At 40.9% G+C, this 23525-nt stretch overlaps 1 protein-coding gene across 2 annotated transcripts; it reads left to right on the forward strand.

The window, feature by feature from the left end:
- The first annotated feature begins 213 nt into the window (after positions 1-213).
- On the forward strand, positions 214-22174 carry LOC142402973 (AN1-type zinc finger protein 5-like). 2 transcript variants are annotated; one of them, XM_075489011.1, is made up of 6 exons: positions 214-739; positions 5720-5883; positions 6297-6408; positions 7224-7321; positions 20705-20830; positions 21112-22174. In XM_075489011.1, exons 2-6 carry the CDS (start codon positions 5727-5729, stop codon positions 21258-21260), a joined length of 642 nt encoding a protein of 213 aa, XP_075345126.1. In that variant the 5' UTR covers positions 214-739; positions 5720-5726; the 3' UTR covers positions 21261-22174. The 2 variants fall into 2 exon arrangements, with proteins under 2 accessions (XP_075345126.1, XP_075345125.1); XM_075489010.1 differs by lacking the exon at positions 214-739 and having other exon boundaries at positions 5667-5877.
- The last annotated feature ends 1351 nt before the right edge of the window (positions 22175-23525 follow it).

Raw genomic sequence — 23525 nt, forward strand, 5'->3', positions numbered from 1 at the left:
AATCATTAATAAACCCCTTTTAGTTAACCCCACAACGATGACTTCTCTTAATAATTCACTTGTGACACTACTGCACGTGCAAGTTTAAACGGAACCATTAGGGGCGGAGGTGTCTGTTATTAGGGCAAGTAGATGGGGGAAGGCTTTGTTTCCTCTATCTCCTTGCACGTAGTCTCGTCCCATTCCTGTGGGCGGGGTGAAGCTGCGTGAGACAGTTGTCACTGCTCTGGACACAGCTCCTTCCGCTTCCCCGCCCCCCCTGGAGGGCAGACGATTCTCTGACTACGCGCGGAGTCTCTGTCCATTCCTGTATAGTCTCCAGTCTCAGGGAGGTTGGTGACTCTGCAGGCGATGGCGGCAGTACCGTGAGCTACCTCGCATATGCCTCGTCCTCTCTTCCCCCTCCCTAGCCGCCTCCACGTGGAAGTGCGCGGGCGTGCAGGCCTCAGCAGCATCCAGGAGGAGGCGGAGCTGACGCCAGCGGACCGGCGGGTTCGGGTTCTTCCTCCACCCTTCTTCCTCAATTCTTTCTCTTTTTTGTGTCTTCCTTTCGTCCTTCTGCGTGTCGCGCGTCTCGTTCCGCGCTGCTGCCGCAGAAGGGAAGCGGCGGTGGCGCCGCCAGCTTTGTGCCCTGCACCCTCTTGCCCTTCGCTCTCCCAGAAACAGTCCGGAGCCACCTGCAGCGCCTCCGACATCGGCCGTGGGGTTTCTCGCTCCGCCTCCCCCCTCCCAGGAGCAGGTACACGGGCGCTGAGGGGCGGCTGGGGGGGATGCGGGCTCGGTTTCTGAGAGCTGTTAGCGCGGTGGCGGTGTGCGCAGAGGAGCGGCGCGGGGGGCGCTTGGGCCTCCCCGCGGCGTTTCTACTGCCTTCCGCGAGGCGAGGAGTGGCAGGGCGTCTCTCGTCTCCTCCGACGATCTCCTTCCTCTCACTCTGACGCGGTAGGTGCTGCGGAGGGAGGCCGCGGGCCGGGCTGGCGCACACCCCTCTCATCCCTTAGTGGGGCAGACAAAGGGAGCGAGACAATGAGGCTTCCTCAGTCCTCACTGGGTGAGGGGAGCCGCGCGGCAGCCATTGCCGAACATGATTCAGGGGTTTGTGAGAGGCCCCGGCGCGGCAGGGAGTGCCCCGGGCTCCACATTTCCGGCTTGGCACCCTCTCCTATTTTTTTTGCTCCTTAGCCCGGCAGCCTCTGGGTCTTTTGTGTTCCGGTGTCGTCGTCGGGGGGGGGAGGGGACTGAAACGTACCACGCTTTGAGCACTTGGCGGTGCCTTTCCTTTTGTCTGAGTCGTTGAGCTGGATTTAGTTGTCATTGGGAAATGCCCGGTTTTGATCCGTGTTCTTCGTCTTTTTGCTTCACCTAGAACACTATTAGAGAAGCGTATACCTGAAACATCCTTGCTGTTTGTTTGGTTTTTGGGTGTTTTTTGTGGTCCGTTTTCTAGCGGAAGATATTCAGATAAATATTTAACCAGCTAGTTTAGCCCCATCGCTGACTCAATTCCAAGGCTTTATTATTGATTTAAAATTAGTTTGTATTTGTATTCCCTTTATTATATTAAAATGAGTATTAGGATAACTTTAAGTGCATTTATTATGAACTTCACGAAGTGCATAAGTGTTAGGATTCAGTTGTAGTTTATTGGAAGTGCACTCGGTGTGCAAGAAAGAGCTTAGTTATATTGATCATTCAAATAATCTCAATATCTGCTGTTATTAAAGTTGACTATGCCTCAGCTTAGTTGTAATTTGGAACTAAAAAGATGTCTTAGTTATGAGACTTTGTTAAATACTTTATTATTATTATTAGTTATGTTCCCCTTTTAGCTTAGCTGGGTAAATTTGCCAGTAACTGAAGGTCAGTGATGTAAACTACTGTTTGAGTTAACATGCTGAATAAAATAGCTCCTTTTTATATTGGGAGGTCGGGGTTAAACAGGGACATCTCTGAGGGTTAAGACTTTCTCCTTTTGGGGGTAGAAGAGATCTTTATATTTTTTGCAAAGGTTTGGTTGTAACCACCCAACCAAAAGGTTGGGGGATGTATTTGTAAGGCCGTGAGAGAGTAATCATCTCTTAGGTCTCTGATCATAGCCGGTTGTTTTCTGTTCTTGCTGTGAAATAGAGATGAAAATGTCTGTCTGAGATGACTACCTCATAATGCTGCATTTTCTTGATTGAATTTAAGTATCTGCACTCTAGAAAAGAAGCTGTTTTCCTCTAGAAAAGAAGCTGTAGTCATGTTAATAGAATTTCATATTTTCCTCTTACAGTGGGTGTATGCTCGGCCGCTTCAGTTCTGTGGGTTGTTGGAGTTGGCAGCCTTCAGAGATGTAAATAGAAGCTGATTTCAGAGGCCCCTGCTGACAAGGTTTTGTGTCTCAGCCTTTAGCTTAGCCTGTCCTGCCTGTCACAAGGTTGCAGTGTAAGCTAATGTGCTCACCCATGTGACCCAAGTTTCTGAGAAAAGTTCAGGAAAGCAGATATGTGATGGTATTAGCTAGTTTTCCAGGAAATAGAACTGAATTTGTAAGGCCTTAGCTAGTTACTGATCTTAGTAGAAAAGCTCATAGGGAAGAATTGGAGAAGTCTGTAATCTGTCTCTTCTGAAAACTTCAGTTTCACTGTTGGTTCAAAAGATTAAATGGCATATTTTAGTGTCCTGGTTAGTAGATTAAATTCTGGAAAGTGTATTATAACCTAGTCAGGTGATACCTGGACCTTAAGGAGTGTGAAAAAGCACAATTTCTTAAGCGTTGGATAACAACTTAATCTTTCAATTAAGGGCATGTAGTGAAAGACTGTGCTGACAAAGGAGCCATGAAGACTCTTGTTTGTGATATGTTAATACCAGCATTAATACCTAAAGCTAAATTTAGTAAGTGGTGAAACATGCTAATTTGAAAGTGGAGCAAGTCAATTGAGATTGATGGTGGTAGTGTATGTGATAGCATTTTTGATAGTACTTTAAGCTTACCTGCATAATAAGGGCAGAAGTACAGTCTTTATTTGTATTATAATAACATAGAGCTACAATAAAGATGAGAATATTTTTTTTAGGTCTTAGATTTTCTGTTGTGTCCATTGACTAGTGTATGGCTGTAAAACTGCAGTTTGTTGAGAGGTATATCAGAATAAGTGTGAGTTTGCTTTGTAGTACTGAAACAAAGGTATAAATCGTTGAAGTCCCATGACCACCAGCAGGCAAGCAGATTAATTTTACTCTTTTCTCCTGCTATTGATTTACTTTGACCCAAGAAGTTTAGACTAACTAGACAAATGCTGCTGTCAATTACAGTTGTCATACTGTTGAGATATTAGCATTTGGTATGTTTGAGTTCTCATGGGCATCAGCAGACAAATGTCCCTTATTGTGGCTGCCCTTAGAGGAAAGCAGTAATCTAGAGTTTTCACTAAAATGTCTCCAAGTGCCATAGGCAGTACTTCCACTAAATGTAAATTTTTGGAGGACAAGCGCAATATTCTTATGTGACCTCAATTTGTAGTAGATCGCTTGATTACTGTATTCCAGTTGTATTGCCATTGGGAACTAAGGATTTGGTTACTATATCGGTTTTTCTACTAGCCTTGTTTTGCAGAGGTTAACTACCAGTGAAGGTGAAGTATTTTTATTCCTAACTTTTGCAGTTGATGGCAGAGATGAGGGTTAGCATTATCTACTTTTTGGGAGGTGCAGAAGTCTGCCTATATCTTTAAGACAAAAGATTTAACTGGCTTTTTGGAAATGCGTAGGCTGTGTAAATGAATGTATTCAACAGTCTAAAATTGTTTTATTTTTCTTGGAAGAGTAAAATCTGGTCTAAGCTTATTTTATAAATGCTTTTTGATAATCTGTTTTGAGGGCCTGTTGTATGCATGTTGTTGCCAGTTAATATTCGGTATTGGGCTTCATATGCAATTTAAGCAGAGTTAAAGGTCTTGTTATGGAAACTTCTCCTAAAGATATAAAATACAGTTTTAAAATGCCTGTTGCCCATACTTCAGTGATTTTTGTTCTGTTTAACAAATGTGTTGTGAAAGTACAAACTGCTAATAATGGGATTGGCATCAGAATGATGCAAGATCAATATTACTGAAAAAGTGGAGTTCTTCTTTTGGAGTCTGCAAAGATAAGTTATGCTAATTACCAGAATTGTTTAGTAGACCCAAACTTGGTCTTGCTTATTCTACCCATCTAGCTGTGGTTTGTTGTTTGGTTGTGGGCTTTTTTTTTTTTTTCTACCCTGTAAGTGCTCAGAGGTTGGTAATAAAGTTTTTGTTGGTGGTTGAATTCAATTTGGTCGTAACCTGCACGCACAGCTCAGTGTCTGACAAGTATATTACTTCTTAGTATTACTATGTGTATTGGGTTTGTGTGACAAGTTTTTGGTAGTGGGGGGGCCACGGGGGTGGCTTCTGTGAGAAGCTGCTAGAAGCTTTCCCCTATGTCCCATAGAGCCAATGCCAGCCAGCTCCAAGACAGACCCGCCGCTGGCCAAGGCTGAGCCAATCAGTGATGGTGGTAGCGCCTCTGTGATAACATATTTGGGGGGGGGGGGACCTGCTGTGCAACAGCAGCCAGAAGAGAGGAGTGAGAATATGTGAGAGCAACAGCTCTGCAAACACCAAGGTCAGTGAAGAAGGAGGGGGAGGAGGTGCTCCAGGCACCAGAGCAGAGATTCCCCTGCAGCCCTTGGTGAAGACCATGGTGAGGCAGGCTGTCCCCCTGCAGCCCATGGAGTTTAACGGTGGAGCAGATATCCACCCTGCAGCCTGTGGAGGACCCCACACCAGAGCAGGTGGATGTGCCCAAAGGAGGCTGTGACCCCATGGAGAGCCCGTGCTGGAGCAGGCTCCTGGCAGGACCTGTGACCCCGTGGAGACAGGAGCCCATGCTGGAGCAGGTTTGTTGGCAGGACTTGTGACCTCGTGGAGGACTTATGCTGGAGTCTGTTCCTGAAGGACTGCACCTTGTGGAAAGGACAAGTGGAAAGGACCCACGCTGGAGGAGTTCTTGAAGAACTGCAGCCTGTGGGAAGGACCCACGTTGGAGAAGTTCATGGAGGACTGTTTCCTGTGGGAGGGACACCATGCTGGAGCAGGGGAAGAGTGCAAGGAGGAAGGAGTGGCAGAGAGACTGCATGATGAACTGACCGCAACCCCCATTCCCCATCCCCCTGTGCTGCTTGGAGGGGGGGAGGAGGTAGAGCAATCAGGAGTGAAGTTGAGCCTGGGAAGAAGGGAGGGGAGGGGTGAAGATGTTTTTAAAATTTGGTTTTATTTCTCATCATCCTACTCCGATTTGATTGGCAATAAATTTAATTTTCCCCGAGTTGAGTCTGTTTTGCCTGTGATGGTAATTGGTGAGTGATCTCTCCCTGTCCTTATCTTGACCCGTGAGCCTTTCATTGCATTTTTCTCCACCTGTCCAGCTGAGGAGGGGGAGTGATAGAGCAGCTTTGGTGGGCACCTGGCTTTCAGCCAAGGTTGACCCAATACACTATGATAACGCTTTTTACCTCTCATAGAGGTTCATAACTATGTTACTTATCAATACAATTGAAGTATTGAATTATATATTAACATCCATATAGCCATCTTTAAAAATGCTGATATAGCTTTTTGTGGGCAAGGTAAGCAGACCTATTTTAATTCTATAACCCTGTAATTGATTTTGGTGAAATGCCAGTTCCTAATGCAGCTCTTGGTTTTATTTACAGCATTGAAATGGCTCAGGAGACAAACCAGACCCCAGGGCCCATGCTGTGTAGTACAGGATGTGGATTTTATGGAAATCCTAGGACAAATGGGATGTGTTCTGTTTGCTACAAAGAGCATCTTCAGCGACAGCAGAATAGTGGTAGAATCAGCCCAATGGGTAAAGGTTTGAGTATTTTTATTTTTTTTGTGTGTCTTGAAAATATAATGTATAGGTGATGAGAGGAATCGTAGAATTTTTTTTCAGGAGATCTTCTGATAGCTGCATACTAAAACTATGAATATCAAAGGGAATAATACTTTAAATCTTAGTAAAAATAAAAATGCATTTTTGTGTAATATATTCTAGCCCACTTGGTGTTGAGCCTTAATTTGCATTTCTACTTACCCTCTGCTATGCGTGTGTTCTTATATAATCCCTGTATTTTGGTCATTAACAATATAGTCTGTCTTTTAATTAAGAAGATGCAGTAGAATGAGGAATGATTGGAAACGGTTCATAACTCTATGTAAAACTACTTGACTAACTTGTATTCTATACTTTACTTATAATTAACTTCTCAAATTTCTGTTATATAGGGACAGCTAGTGGTTCAAACAGTCCTACCTCAGACTCTGCATCTGTACAGAGAGCAGACACTAGCTTAAACAACTGTGAAGGTACTGCTAGTAGCACAGCTGAAAAATCAAGGTAAGATCATAGAATCATTTAGGTTGGAAAAGACCTTTAAGATCGAGTCCAACCATAAACCTAACACTGCCAAGTCCACCACTAAACCATGTCCCTAAGCACCATGTCTACACAGTCTTTTAAATACCTCCAGGGATGGTGACTCAACCACTTCCCTGGGCAGCCTGTTCCAATGCTTGACAACCCTTTTGGTGAAGAAATTTTTCCTAATATCCAATCTAAACCTCCCTTGGTGCAACTTGAGGCTGTTTCCTCTTGTCCTACGGCTTGTTACTTGGGAGAAGAGACTTGACACCCACCTCACTACAACCTCCTTTCAGGGAGTTGTAGAGAGCAATAAGGTCTCCCCTCAGCCTCCTTTTCTCCAAGCTTAACAACCCCAGTTCCCTCCGCTGCTCCTCATAAGACTTGTGCTCTAGACCCTTCACCAGATGAAGGTATTATTTTGAGGTTTGAATGAACTGTGAGTGTATAGCAAGTTAAAGTAACATTGCAGTAACCTTGCCCTATTACAGTGAGTTTCTGTGGAGGAAAAAGGGACAGCGCACCTGACAGTGCTTTATGAATCCTTATAAATGAGAACTAATTAGTGTTTGGTGTTGGACTACTGCATTTACAAGGACATTTCTGGTTTATCTGGGGAAATATTTGCTACAGATTGCCTAGTTTCTTCTAGGGAAGAGAGATAGAAATACAGGTCAGGAACGTGTATCAATAATAACTGATCAGATAGTCTATTGATGGATTTTGACAGTTTAAGCTCTTATTATGAACCCAAAACTAATGTAATTACCCATTTCACTGTACATAAACAGAATTGTGCCTGTTGCCGCTTTGCCTGTAATGCAGCAAATGACAGAAATGAGCATTTCGAGAGAGGAAAAAGTATCACAGAAAACAGAGACCGAGCCAGGTATGTTTGCAGAGTAACACTGGGTACAACTGACTTAACAGAAGCTGACAATTTATTTACTTTCTCTTAAGTAGGCATATTCCTTTGTGGCGATGGTCTTGAGGAACTGTTAATTATGGATGCTTCTTGAGTATTAGTACTCTTGGAATCAAGAAAAATGACTAGTGCCAGAATATAGTTTTCAGACACGTGTTTGGTTTTAGTAGATAATTTGACACTTGAGGAGCATTTTGGCTATCAAACCTTCATTTTTAAAAGTAAGACACTTAAATTCTATCTGGGCATAAGATGTTCAATTTTGAAGTCAGTGTTGATTTCTGTATATAATCTAGCAGTACAGTTCTTGCTGACTCGTGGCAATCAAAATGGTTTGTTGCATTTGAAGAACAGAGTTCTTAATAAATTCCATTCTACAGAAGAATGAGAGTGGGGGAGAAGGGAATATTTGATTTAAAATACTAACAAAGACTGCTAAAGGCTCTTGGACTAATTGAGTAATCAGTAGATATAACCAAAACATTGTTCTGTGGATATAGAATACTTATGGCATTAATTGCTTAGTTAAGAATGTTCAATTTAAAAGTTTTACTCCTGTTCAAGAAGGTTGTAGCTGTAGTATTTAAACTTTGAAGTGTAAAGTATTTCTTGGTGGGAGGTGGGGAGGGACTGCTTCCCTACCTACTAGTGAGTGATTGAATTCATGTTTTATTATATAGCAGTTTATTCAAATGGGTATCTTAATGTACTTGTTTGATATCTATAGGTATTGACACTTGTTAATTTTAACAGTTCTGAAACAGTCTTAAAACACTAAAAGCTGATGTTTAATAGGAAAATCTGTTCACCGCAACTGAAGATAAAATGATTTTTTTTTGTTTTGAAAATCTGAGTTGAAAATTGCAGAAGGTACCACTCAGCACTATTTAGATGCATCTTTGTCAATAAGACTGCTGTTACAGCTGATAGTTAATTGTTCAGTGTTTGTACACAGGTTTTTACTATTTTAATTAAGTCATGTTTAAGTTAAAATTGTGACATGAACTAAATTACAATTGCTTTTACTATATTCTTTTTTGGTTATGTACAGACTGAGGAGATCTTTACATGTTTCAGCTTCTTGTAACTTATGTTATCTGAAGAGGCTTATTGTATGTAACTTTAAATTTATACTTTTGTTACAATATTTATAAACCCATATTGTCTTGTTATGAATTGCTACCTGAAAAAGTGACAGGCAGGAAAGAAATACATAAAATGGTCACAGTGGTCAAGTAATAGCTAAATTTTGTCTTATTAAAACTGCCAATAGGGATTTGTCATTTTGTCAACTGTAAAGGGCAATCTTCTGTTTCTGTTGACTTGATATCCATTTTCTCATAACAAGGCAACTAACTGATAGCATCACACAGCACTCTCTATTGATTAGAATAGGGGAAAAATACATAAAAGCGACTCAAGATAATAATCTTGCAGGTTGAAACCAGTCAAAGCTCTGTTAAAGCTTTGTGTAGAGATCATTGGGAAAACTACTGTAGAATTTAAATGTTTGGAAAAAAACTTCTATAACAAAATTGTCTTCCTTAGTACATATCCATAAATTCTTGAAACAGTCTTCAGCTGCTCTAAAAGAAGTTCATCAAGTTGGGGGCAGCTTTTAGACATCACAGAATAGTGTCCTTATACATGTTCTTATATACCATTCTTAGATTACAAAGGGTTTATTAGACATTTAAGATATACCAATTGTTTGCTGTATTCACTGTATTGATCCTGTAACTATCTTGCAGTCAAGAAAAGCTGGCCTCAACTTCTTGTAAATCCCTATTGTGTTTGGGCTAGTTCCATATTTTTTTTCTTTCTCTTTTTCCAGCAGCATCCAATATGTGTTGGCCCCTCTTGAGGAGGAGCTGAAACAATAACAGAGTAGATGATTCATGTCACCTCACTACAACAAAGCTAATACTTTCTATGAGATGTAATTCTCTAAGATAATGCCTATCATGATGTTGCTAATGAAAAGACTGTTCAGCTTTATGTGTAGTCTCGCCCTGGTTATTGAATTTCATAACTGTCTATCAGATGGTAGGTCAGGAACAAACAATGTAGCCTTCAAGCAAAGTAGGTGTCTGTCTCTCTTTTTTCTTTTTTTTTTTTTTTTTTTTTTTCTCTTCAGCACTATGAAGGCTCATTCTCTTCTGCAAGCCAGAAAGTTCTAAATAGTTAGGTCTGGACAATTGTCTTGAAGTCTGTGGACTAAAAGTATACTTTCTTGCTGTTGGGATTTAAGCTTCATTTTTGTCAACTTCAGAACCTTCTAGAATCAGATGCTTAACAGGCTTGGTTTTTCTCTTGTTTTTCACAGGTTGAGGTTGTAACCTGGATTCTCATTCAGAACAAATCAGGTCTGAAGGCAATTAATCATATCTTAGCATTTGAAGGAAGAAAGGCATGACAGATGTAACTGGCCTAGTTGGTTCTAATTTAGATGTCTAACATGCTGTATTTTGTTGTAACTTGTAATTTCTTAGTTCAACTTTCTTGCTTGTAGTTTTGTAATTGAATTGTGGCATGTGTTCAGTACAGTTGCTTATCTGATGAACTGTTCACAAGTCAGTGAAATATAAAGACCTTTATATCAAAACTCCAATTCATAATTGGGCATTAGTTATATCATGCATTTCATAGGCTTTTGATATGCTTCTATACTTTCTAATTAAGGATTGAATTCTAGTCCAGTCTTGACCAAAGTCAGAATATACCTGAAGCAATCTAGAGAGATTGTTCATATTTGTGTCTTTTCCACGCTAATTTACAGGAATTAAAAGCAAAAACCCCTTATCTAAATCCTTTACTTTCCTTATGTTGATTATTACATCAGAGCAATACCATTACCAAGTTGGTGAGGCATAGTAGAGGCTTTTAAGAAGCCTGTTTTGTTTTAGCAGGTTTTTAAGTGGCAATAAAACATCCATACAAGAGAGCATACATATTGAGCACTAAAACCAAACTATTCTGAAAACAAGTATGTTTAAATAATCATATTGTATCAAGTCATACCATATTTTTAGCTTTTTCTTTTTGCTTTCGTGGGTCACTACCTTTCTGAATGAGTCTCCCATCAGTTCTGTCAGTGTTTTTAGACTTAATTAGTATCAGCATGCATATCAAAAACTTTATTGTTCTTAACTCAGTAATAGCTTTGTTTTAGGGGACAGTGTGGTGAGTTATCACTCTGAAGCCACAGCTGTGGAATAGTGCTGTCTGTAAAGAAAGTGAACTGGAACTTGAAATGCATATGGTCTTGTGTAAAATAAGTGTTAAAAAAACTTCCCCAAATATTGTTAAATTAGTCTTATTCCATCCACGTTGTAGGTTATCCTTTCCATTCGTGGAAGTTGACATTTAATGGCATTCATGAGATGATGGTTAGCTCACTTGTCTTTTGGCTCTGTACCAAGACAATATGATGAGTTATTTTAATGTTAAATGCCACAGCTGTCCTACATGCAGGTTGAGACCCTGTTATGAGTTGCTCTCACTTATGTTATAGATAAAACCAGTAGCTATGATATATACAGTGTGTGTTGCAGATAGTATTCTGAGTAAGATGCTGAATAGACAGCTATCTTATGAGATATTGAAGGTTTGAGATGATAAATAGATTTATATTGCTTGGTTCTTGTTTTAATAACTGATTCTGAATTGTTTTCAAACATGGCTGTAGTATTTAACTGTGGGTGCTATCTGTAGACAGTTCCTTTGTGGTTCTTGATAAAATCATTAGATATATCAACTTTGTCTTGTGTTCAAAATTATCTTCCCATTTCCCATGTCTGCTGTAGCTTGAGTAGATGTCCCTGACTGAAACAATTCTGAAATGGAACTAATAATCTCTTCTAAGTTTTGAAGCTGTCTACCTTGAAAAATAAGACTGAGAACCCAACTGCTCGTCCTGTGCTTGTTGCTGATAGGATGCCACTGTATCTTTTTGAGAGATGTGCAACAGACATTAAGTCTTGATGGTAACCAAATTAAACCATATTTCAGTGTGATACTTAAACAGGGGTATCTGTTATATTGATGTAAGAGTAAAAATATTCAGTGTGCCTGTTAGAGTTGGACATGTGGGAGATTGGTTACATGCTGCAGAACAGTTTTATCCCAGTTTTGGCATCAAATTAAAAATGCAGTTTATTCTTTAGCCTTTTATCATGGGTACCTAGATCAGCACAGCAATTGCAGTTTCTGAAGAATAAAATATTAATTCTCAAGTTTGATAAAGCATAATACTGTCCATCTTATTTTCAATGACTCAAACTTTATATACAAGTCAGTTGTGTTAATGTGCAGCGTAAGGATTATGTACTCTGTAGTACAGTTTTCAGTTCTGGTACTGCAGAAGTGCAGTATGTTTTCCTGATGACTTTTGGGTGCTCTTTGTCTATTACCTTTATTCCTTCTTCTGTTTTAATTTTCCCAGTTCTTCCATGGTGGGAGTTGAGGATTACTTTCATGTAAAAGTAGTTAGAATGCTTAAAACCATTTTTTTTTATTCTCTCAAGCATTTCACTCTTCACTGGCATGCTTACTGCTTTCTAGTACTGTGGAAGTCAATGTAGTTTGTTAAACTGCTAGGGTCCTATTTTGGATAATTTGTTTGGGTATAGAGGAAGCTTCTAAAAACCTTCTTGGTATTACTTTGGTAGCCCTTTCTGGTTGCTTTAAATATGGGGAGGTGTAGTGGGTTGACCTTGTGTTGTGCTTTAGCCCCAGTCAGCAATTAAGTACCACGCAGCCGCTCGCTCACCCTCCCCCCTCCTGGTGGGATGGTTTTGCCACTCATTCCCAGTTAGGCTCACTCTGGCCTCCAATACAGTTAGCTGTTGGGATCCCCCTGTCACTCCAGAAATACAGATGGGTTCTGCCCCTATATAGCTTGATGGCATTAGGGTACACTGTGCACCGGTGTCTACTTGAGCCTTATACTCCTGTGGGTCTGATGTGCCAGGCCATTGAATCCACACAGTCCAGTAAACCCGGTTGTCCCTTTCCTCCACCTGGCTGGAGGCAGGGCCCCTCTAGTCCTGGTCATAGTATTCGTTACCCACTTCTTGTACATACAAGTCAGGAGTTTCTTCATTAAAATCAGGAGTAAGATCAGCCCTTTTACTCTGTCTGGGGAACTGTCCACTGGAAACTGGAGCAGCAATTTTCCTGGAAGAACACCTTTGTGTGATTGTTTTTCCTTGCAACTCACGTACCCGCGCCTCTAGGGTCAAGGTCGATTTTTCCATCCCACTTCCTCATATCTTCTCCGTGGTCATGCAAGTAAAACCATAGGGTGCCCCATGGTGTGTACCCTCTATATCCTCTCTCTTGAGCAGAGGAATGCTGACTCCTAATAGCTGAGACACTGGTCTGTACAGGTGGGGAGTAGGACATATCTTCTTTGCACCGTTGGACCTCCCGGGACAGTTTCTCCACAGCCGAGACAAGGGAGGAAGAGATACTTTCTTCATATTCCCAGAGGTGACTAGCCGCTTCATCCACTGTTGCACCCTCTCCGTCTTTCCAGGTCATTACTGCCAATAAGTTGGCATACGACACTGGTACGCTCCGTACCAACTTCTGCCATGTGGGTCGTGTGCACTGGACCTCATCTGGATCTTGGGTAACTGCTTGTTGTCCAGGTCACCCTAAATCACCTCCAGCATGGCTAATTCCCTCAGGTACAGGACACCTTTCTCCATGGAGGTCCATTTGCCTGGGTGATATACAACATCTTCCTTGAAGGGATACCTTTCCTTCATAGCTGACAGGAGTCGCCTCCAGAGGCTGAGGGCTGGTGCCCCTTTTCCAATCGCTTTGTCAATGCCCCCTTCCCTAGAAAGGGATCCCAGCTGTTTGGCTTCCTTCCCCTCTAATTCTAGGCTACTGGCCCCATTATCCCAGCAATGGAGCAGCCAGGTGACAGTGTGCTCGCCTGGACGACAGTTGAAATCTTTTCGCATATCTTGCAGCTCACTCAGGGACAGGGATCGGGTGGTTTCCGTCTCATCTACAAGTTCTTCCTCTCCCTGTGATGGCCCTGATCTTTTCATCTTCCCTTTCTAAACGAGCTGACTTTCGCTTCCAGGATTTCTTCTTGTGTGTAGGGGCGACCGATACTGACACGGGTTGGTTCCCTGGTTCAACTGCATTATTTGTTGCTTGGGGGACTGGAGTAGCTGTGGTGCCTGTCGCAGGGGGAGCGGAAGTAGCCATGGTGCTTGTCGCAGGTGGGCCTGGAGTAGCTTGCATGCCTGTTGTTTTGTCACCAGATCCAGAGGCCTTCTCTTCCCCTCGAGGGTTCTGAATAGTGTTGAACAGGGCTTGGTAGTCTTGGGCCAGGCCCCAGCACATTGTAGTGACTTGTGTCTCTAGAATTGGCAGGGTGACAGCATACTTTTTCCAAATATACTACTAATTTTTCAGGATTCTGCACTTGTTCAGGGGTGAAGTTCCAAAACACTGGAGGTGCCCAATGACTTAGGCATTTGCCCATGCTATCCCACACACCCTGCCACTCATAACTATCCGGCCTTGGGGCAGATCTCTGGATGATATTCTTAAATTGCTTACTAATCTTGGACAAAACTGAAACGGTATTCCCAAGCAATACCAATAGATGTATCTTAACTGCCCAAGGATGTCAAGATACTGAAAAGTTATTGTAACAAATGAGGAAACATTCTAGAAGAAAGCAGCGAAGGTGCCATTCTGCATTTCCTCCATAAAAAACCTCTCAGAGGAAGAAGTATAATTGCTAATTGTCTCCATGAGGTGGTACCTGACGTACAGTAATGGCTTCAGTATGAAACTTAGATACTGAAGTGAACTCAAGGCCAGTGTTTTAATAACAAATCTCACAGGCAAAACATCACCAATTAACGCAGAGCACAGCAAAGTGCAGAAATCAATACCGATCTTTAACATGTACAGCAAAAAAATGAGCATGGTGCAGATCAGGTAAACCAATATCGAGAACAGATGAATCAATATCATGGCCCGCAACTGTTATACAGATCTAAATTCCTTAATACGCTCTGGTTAATCTGTTATTATCTCAAACCTTTCAAGCCCCATGTTGGGTGCCAAAAAGGACTGTTGTTGTTTAGCCCCAGTCAGCAATTAAGTACCACACAGCTGCTCGCTCACTCTCCCCCCTCCAAAGGGGATGGGGGAGAGAATCAGAAGAGCAAAAGTAAGAAAACTCGTGGGTTAAGATAAGAACAGTTTAATAATTGGAACAAAATAAGGATAATAAATTGTAATGAGAAGGAAAACTACAAGAGAGCGAGAGAGGAACAAATCCCAGGAAACAAAACCAGTGATACAACTGCTCGTCACCTGCTGACCGACACCCAGCCAGTCCCCGAGCAGTGATCGCTACCCCCCAGCCAACTGCCCCCAGTTTATATACCGAGCATTATGTCATATGGTATGGAATAGCCCTTTGGTCAGTTTGGATTAACTGTCCTGGCTGTGCCCCCTCCCAGCTTCTTGTGCACCTGGCAGAGCAGGGGAAGCTGAAAAGTCCTTGATTTAGTATAAGCACTACTTAGCAACAGCCAAAACATCACCGTGTTATCAATATTATTCTCATACTAAAATCCAAAACACAGCACTGTACCAGCTGTGTGTATACTGTATATACACAGTACTATACACAGCACTCTACTTAACTCTATCCCAGCCGAAACCAGGACACCTTGGCTGACTGCTAGATTCCCACCCAGCTGTTGTCTCACTCCTCAGCAGGACAGGGGAAGAAAATAAGATGGAAAAGCTCATGGTTTGAGATAAGGACAGGGAGATCGCTTACAATTTACAGTCACAGGCAAAACAGACTCAATTGGGGGAAAAGGAATTTAATTTATTGCCAATTAAAAAAAAAATTGAGTGGGATGATAAGAAACAAAGACAAAACAAAAAATGACTTCCCCCTGCCCCCTTCTTCCCTGGCTTAACTTCACTCCTTTATTCCAGACTCTTCTACCTCCTCCCTCTAGTCTGAGTGATGCAGGGGGAATGGAGGGTTGCAGTCAGTTCATAACAGTTCCTGTCTGCTGTTGCTTCCTCCTTGCAATTTTTCCCTGCTCCAGCATGGGTCCCTCACATGGGATACAGTCCTTCATGAACTGTTCCAGCTGTATTGGTTTATCTAAGGAAAACCTTTGTCAGTTCTGAAAGTCTAGTTATTGCAGTGGTTATTGCTTTTTCAGAAGAAGTCTCACCGAGTCATTGTGGCTTTAATACTTTGGGGTCAGAGTAGCATTGTTCTTCCTGTTTGTAGGACCTTTCTGTGTATAGGTTGAAGAGCTGTCATGCTGTGGCTTGTGGATTACTTCCAATCATCAGTGACCTTGCTGTTTCCCCTCTGTCTGCTTTAAAGATGCATCTTATCTTCAGACCGAGTGAAGTAAATCTTCCCAAATTTACAATGCAACACTTGTATTTGTGCTTTTTTTCAGGCACTTCTTGTACTAGGATTATATTGATCCTTATCCTAGTAGATAGAATCATAGAATGGTTTGGGTTGGAAGGGACCTTTAAAGGTCATCTAGTCCAACCCCCCTGCAATGAGCAGGGACATCTTCAACTAGATCAGGTTGCTCAAAGCCCTGTCCAGCCTGACCTTGAATGTTTCCAGGGATGGGGCATCTTCCACCTCTCTGGGCAACCTGTTCCAGTGTTTCAACACCCTCATCATAAAAATATTTCTTCCTTATATCTAGTCTGAATCTGCCTTCTTTTAGTTTATAACCATTACCTCTTGTCCTATCACAACAGGCCCTGCTAAAAAGTCTGTCCCCATCTTTCTTATAAGCGCCCTTTAAGTATTGAAAGGCAGCAATTAGGTCTCCCTGGAGCCTTCTCTTCTCCAGGCTGAACACCCCCAACTCTCTCAGCCTTTCTTCATAGGAGAGGTGTTCCAGCCCTCTGATCATTTTTGTGGCCCTCCTCTGGACCCGTGCCAACAGGTCCATGTCTTTCCTGTGCTGAGGGCTCCAGAGCTGGATGCAGTACTCCAGGTGGGGTCTCACCAGAAGAGAGCAGAGGGGCAGAATCACCTCCCTCGACCTGCTGGCCACCCTTCTTTTGATGCAGCCCAGGATACAGTTGGCTTTCTGCCATTTGGCTTTTTAAAGTCATGCCCAGTTTTGAAAACTTCTTTTGCTCCTGAGTTCTCCAACATTGTAGCAGGGGAACTGGTCTCGTAAAACTGAAGTGAAACAAACCTCATCTGGTAACCTGAGCCGATGGTTGGCAAAAGAAATAACCATGGTGATGGAGGGGGCTACATGCCAACAGGAACTCTGTTAAGGCGATAAAACATGTTCTGGTGGTAAAAGGCTTTGCTTCATATGAATAGGGTTATTGGTACTGAGGAAGCAGGTCTGCAGATAACAGTAACAACCATTTTCCTACCATTGTTTCAGCTTTTGTCTAGTGATTTATTCCATGGCAATCATATGATAATCAGTTAGAGTACTTTGCCTGATGACTAACACAATATGATTTCTGGCATAAAATGAATTTAATATATTGAGGAATGGTATTGTAGTTGCCCAGTTAGATTTGGCTTGTATGCTAGAGGGAGCCTTTTGTGACAAGCAATTGTCAGAATAGTATCTGATGAATTTGGCTTCTAATGTCATGCCAGAACAACCAAAACTTATAATATTTCATTTGAGTCACAGTTTGAAAAAGGGGTTTTTGTTCTGATGTGTGAGCTTTAGTTAAAGGGTGTTGTCCCTGTTCTAGCTGTTAATCAGAAGCTACTTTGAGGACTTCATTATTAAAACTCATTATTAGATCTAACTGTTGGCATAAAAGTGGGAGGATACCTCCTTTCTGCAGGTGTTATCTGTGTAGAGTAATAAATTGAACACTTTAATTTTGATTTAGGGGGCCCTGCCCCACCTCCTTGTCTTAGGACCTTTTAGTTGCCTATTTCTGCACGTTATCTGCTTTTCTTTTTTGGAATGTATTTTAGTTGTGGGGGAAGGATCCTGTTTGGCAGCTCTTTTGGGAGATGGTCCTTTGCACTTAGGATTATTATCATTGCTTTCTAGTTCCCATGTTGCTGGTTGTGGCAGTGAACACTAGTCAGTTTGTTTATATGGAGGAGGAAGTACATTTGTCATAGTTGGTAACATTTTCCCTTAGATGGATTTGTTTTTAATATCTTTGTTTTGTGACACAGAGTGATCTACTAGACTACCTCTTTGCCTTGATGGTTCATTGAGCTCAGATTGGGTCGCAGCTGCACTTGCACTGCTTCTTGTGAGGTTTGTCCTCCACTGGTTCAGGTGGTTCCTGCTATAGTACTTCCTATAACATGCAACTCAAATCCCAGGTTACAACAGTTTAAAGGTATATCCATTACAGTCTCTACCCTTGGTCCCTTTGTACTAGGCCATAGGGTTTAACATTGCAGTGAAATCCTCCCCTTGCCCCTGCTCTGACTTGGATTTATCCATGGACTGCAGTCCCATAGGGGTGTACCTGCTCCAAGCGGAGCCTTATCTATGAGCCACAGTCTCTTCAAGGTATACCTGCTGCAGCATAGACTTATCCACAGCCACAGTTGCTTCGAGGTGCACCTGTTCCAGCATGGCCTTATCCATGGGCCACAATCCCTTCAGGACTGTACCTGCTGTGTTGTGGACTTATCCACAGCCACAGATGCTTTGAGGTGTAGCTTCTCCAGCGTGGATTTATCCTTGGGCCACAATCCCTTCAAGACTGTACCTGCTGTGGCATGGATGTATCCACAGTCACAGATGCTTCCGGGTGTCCTGCTCCTGCGTGGACAGTCCCTTTGACTTGAGTTCACACCAGAGTTCCAGCCTGTCCAGTACAGCGGCAGTGCCCTAGCCATCTGCCAGCCCATGTGCATGGCCATTGCCGTTATCAAAATGTTCCCAGGCACAGCAGAGTAAGATGATAAGCAGTACAGCAAGCAGCAAAAGCAAAAAGCAGCCACTAATGAGCACTAGACTCTAATATACAGTAAGACAAGCAAGCCCCATGGCAAGCACAGGAGCCTGCCAATTAATAGATAAACTACAACAGCTATAAACTCGATCTAGCACATTCCAATCGAACCTGTCGTTCTAGCACATTCCAATCGAACCTGTCGTTATCTTGAACCCTTTGAGCCCCATGTCAGGTGCCAAAAAGGCCTGTTGTGGTTTAACCCTGGTAGGCGGCTAAGCACCACACAGCTGCTCGCTCACTCCCCCAGAGTGGGATGGGGGAGAGAATCAGAAGGTTCCTTTTTTTCCATCTGCCATGGCTTACAACTAGCATTTCATTTTAAACAGACTGGCAATATAACAAATCTAAAAGGAGCTTGACCATGCTTCTTTGTTTGGGAGATGTTTAGTCAATTTCTTAATGCCATAGCTAATGTCTGTCAGCTAAGGTGCGTGGTATCCAACAGGCTTACACTGTGGTGTCAGTGTTTTTTAACCTGATTTTTTTTTTTTTTTCGTCACAGGCTCTCAACTAGACTATCTGATACTGAATACTACTTTCCTTGGGGTTTAAAGACAAGTTTAAAGGATTATATCTATTAATCTAGAAAATATTAATTGTCAAGACAAAGGAATTTTTTTCTTTAATTAAAAAGCAGCTGTGGAAACTACGCTGAAAAGTATTAATAGCAGTCATGACTGTAGTGCTGTACCTTTGATTTTTACCAATAGCATGCTTAAATATGGAAAAAGTATTATATATCCAAGACTGGATGGTATTTTTATCCTCAGACTTAGCAAAATAGCATTGACACTGAGCTCTTCACACTTTCTAGAAAAATCTATAGAATATGCCAGAAATAAAGTTAGTAAAGAGTTTGGGTTGTTCCTTAGGACTGTTACAGTTATTGTATAAGAAAATACTGTTTTACTGTATAAAACTTTTTCAAAGCAATGAAAGTTCCTTGTTACCTCTGAAAGTTTTTCACTTCTGAATCTTGTTTACAATCTGGCATATGAACTACTGACTGGAGGCTCTCTTTGTTAACTTCTGCAGTGAATTGTGAAATGGGGCTTGGATCTGTGAGGCTTTGTGTTAGTAGTAACATAATACAAATAAAATTTTAAAAGAGCAGGTATTAATAGTAAAGATAATAAAAAATATAACTATAAGGGGTTCATGATGTCTGGAAAAATCCCCTTTTTACAGAATGCAATGCTTACTGATCCAAAAGGATCTCAACTAAGAAATCCTATTTGTGTGCATGAAGTTGGTTACAAATGAGTCCTTTAAGCCTATGTTCTCGGTCATTAATTCTGGAGTGTATTTTATAGTTTGCTCGTTATCTTTTAAAACAATAGATGTAATCATACAACTGAGTGTTCAGGAAAACTGAACAGGAACAGACTCCTTGGATTCTATGTGTTAAAGTTTGTATACAAACATGCCTCCCTTGACTTTCCTCTGCACTAATTTCAGTACAAAAAGGATTTTAAAAACAACTGATGAAAAATTAATTTTTCAAAGAAAACTAACAGATCCATAGAAGTTCACAGAAGGACCCATTTCTGTCCTGCAGAGAACTTGAGTAAAATGTGACTAAAATTTGACCAAAAGAGTTTGTGACAAAGGCAATTGAAAATTAAGTCACTTTGACTCTACCTGCTTGATCATTAAGGTTGAATATAGTACAAGGATACAGATATCCGATGTAAATATGTACTTTTTTTTCTTTAAATTACTGAAAAAAAAGTGTCTGAAACAAGGGCTCTTTTGAGCTGTGTGGTTTGTGTATCACTGAATCAGTGGTTTGAAGCTCAAGAATGTTAGCTGTTCTGGTTGAGTCTCTGAGGTTTTAGGTCATCTGACTTGGCAAGTATAGTGGCAGAGTAACTTGGTACTATGACAAAAAAGCATTACTGTAAATGTCATTTGTTTCTAAAATATGTTCCTATTGACTGTTTTCCACAAGTATCCCCTCTGTTCAACAACTTTAACTGTGATAATATTGTTATTGGTTTGGATTAATTTAAACTAGATCATATGGCAATGTTGTGTGTACATGAAGCTTCTGGAGTGCTTTCTAAACCTTTACACCTATATAGGTGTATACAGGTGATAATGCTAGGTATCCTGTATTTTCTAGATGATGGAACAGTGGGGAAAACTTGATCGTTTTCTGTAGAGATAAAAGGGAAGTTAATAGAATACCTATTCTACTTAGTACTTCAGACAATAAACTTCAGGGTCTTAGTAGAGGGGAATTAACTGTTAATAAATACAAGCATGCTACTAAGTAGCTAGTGAAGTCAAGAAAAGGAAAAAATTAACCTTTATTCCTTTTGCTTGCTTTAACAGTTGTTACTCAACCAAGCCCATCAGTTTCTCAACCTAGTACTTCACAGAGTGAAGAGAAAGCTTCTGAACTGCCTAAACCAAAGAAGAACAGATGTTTCATGTGCAGAAAGAAGGTTGGCCTTACAGGTATGAGAACACTTTGTCAATATTGAACAGATCTATATGATTAGTTGCCTCTTACTAGATTAAATTTGTTGAAATATCTGTAGGCATTAAACTTGCTTGCTGTTTCAAAATCCATAATGTTAGATCCCTTAATAGAGCTGATAATTGGAAATATTAATTTCACTTATTCTGTTCATTAAAGTAGATACACATACCCCCTTTGTACTGACTAAGCCCTTAATTTATAGCTTGCTTAAGTCTGAAGCTTCCTAGTGATGTTGCTTTTCCTTTTCTTTGTACAGGATTTGATTGCCGATGTGGAAACTTATTTTGTGGACTTCACCGTTATTCTGACAAGCATAACTGCCCATATGATTACAAAGCAGAAGCTGCAGCAAAAATCAGGAAAGAGAATCCAGTTGTGGTGGCTGAAAAAATCCAGAGAATATAAACTAGCCTATTTGTGAAAAGACTGACTCTTATTTGTTTTATTTTAATATACCTTAGGAAAGCATTAAAGAGCAGATGCATGGCCATTTTCCTTTGTTCTCCAAAGCTTTAATTTTAGCCTTGTCTGTCTTAATGATATTTCAGAATGTTTGGGTGTTTGTTACAGGCAGAATTGGATAGATACAGCCCTTGAAAATGTATATGCTCTCCTCAGAATATGATTGGATGATAAGAACCTGCACAGGAATACACATGCACAGAGGACAGGCTCTAGTTCACGTGCCAAACATGTATACTATCTGCATGTTTGCAGCAGATCTGCCTTTTGAGATGTTCAAGGTGTATAACACTAGCCAAAGACTATGTGCCTGTTTGGGAGAAGGATATGTCAGGGTGGCAGTCTACTTCTATAATTTAAAATCTTGTTCTACTTTTAGTTTCCACACTTCACTGTTTTCCAGCAGAACGTAAGTCATGTAGAGGGCTCTACCTTCCAGTAAGATGAGTGTTGGTGCCATATTTAATAAAAAGTCATTTAACAATTGCAATGGGAAAAATGGAAAAAAATCAGATATGTATGAGAAGAAAACTATTTTGGAACAGATTACATTAACTTTAGAATAGTGAGAATAGTTTCCCAAAGGAAATGTCCTGTTAGAAACTTAAGAACCGGCCTGCAACAGTGTCTGCTTTTCCTTGCATAGCTAAAAATGTTGTGTAGCACAATATTGTGCTAAGATTGGCTTACAAAACAAAAGCTATGTATGCGTGGGGTTTTTAGACATACCACAGCAGCTCTATCAAGTGACACATGCATCTGTGTAAGTTGCAGAAGTATTTGAGCAGTTTATTATTCATGTACTTCTTAAATTCAGTGTATTCTGGGTTCAAAAGAATATTAGGAGCTCTTTTAAATTTTAAAAAAAAGTTTTAAATGTAATAATTGTTGCATGTGCAATTGTTGGGTATAGAAAACCATACCCAACATGACTGCTGTAGACTTAAGTGGGAGCTGGAACCACTCTTGGAGGGCTGCTTTATAATTTTTAATTGTACTTGGGTGTAGGACTGTAGTGTTCTTGGGTGTATTGCATGGGCTCCATTATCTACAGCTTTGTATAATAACTAGAAAGGGCAGTATAGTTCACTTGATGCTTGTCTGGCAATATCACTTCTGTGTTATAATGGAAGGGTTTTTTGTGATGTATGAAACTTGTGGGTTTTTATATAACCAAGTGTAGTGTAGACTAGTGTTGTAGTAATGCCTCTTCTCATCTGTAAATAGTTGTGTATGTACACAAGATGCTACTTCTGACTCTTATTGCAGTGTTCAGTTAGTTTTTTAGTTCACTATTAAAAGCATCAGGCTTTTGCTTTAACTTTGTTCTTTCAATTTAGTTCTCAGATATGAAAACATGTACAGATAGTTCATACTTAGATATTGCACATAATCACACTATCTAGCATCTATGCTCTGTTGTATTATGTAAATAATAAAAATCATGTACAGAAGGAAATACTTTTTGTGGTAGTTCATTGGTTTTAGTTACTGCTGTAACTTGAAAGTGGCCCTGTGGAGGTTGGGGTACAAAGCTAGTACTAGGTTTGTATAGATGTCTTTTCTGCTTAAACCTATCTGTCTAACCTCCTTATTTCTTATTTTGATGTATCGACTTGTTTAAGACGGCTTGTTGAGGTCAGAGAAGCATGAACAGCTGGAATACAGGTAACTACTTGATGACCAGACAAAGATGTCAGCAAACAACAACGTGCTTAAAGGGAATGAAGGAAATATTAGCAGTGAACTTTAAATGTTTGTGGTTTGTTGTGGTTTGGGGTTTTGTTCTTGTTTTGGTTTGGGGTTTTTTGTTTTGTTTTGGGGGTTTTTTTTCCTACAAAAGTTATTTCCAGTGGATCTGGTTTAATACAGCCAGTATTATATGACCATATATATGACTACATTGTTTTGTTCAAATCTTCACCAGCAGGCCTGGGCAGAGTTGTCAGGGTCTGTATCCAAATATGGATGTCACATATGCCAGACTTACTTACCTTCCCAAGGAGAAACAAAAGTACAGAGCACACAGCACATGTTGACTTGGAAGAAGCTATCTTCACTGCTGAATTACTAACACTCAAGGGATAAGTTGCTGCTGCTGCTGCTATATATATACTTCTGATAAGGGAACAAGGGCATGTTCTGGGCCTTCATGTGCCAGGATGAATTATATTTTTCTTAATCATGGAACTGTTTTAAAGCATCAAA

This window comes from Mycteria americana (genome assembly GCF_035582795.1).
Source record: "Mycteria americana isolate JAX WOST 10 ecotype Jacksonville Zoo and Gardens chromosome Z unlocalized genomic scaffold, USCA_MyAme_1.0 Scaffold_18, whole genome shotgun sequence".
In the NCBI taxonomy this organism is placed as follows: Eukaryota; Metazoa; Chordata; class Aves; order Ciconiiformes; family Ciconiidae; genus Mycteria; species Mycteria americana.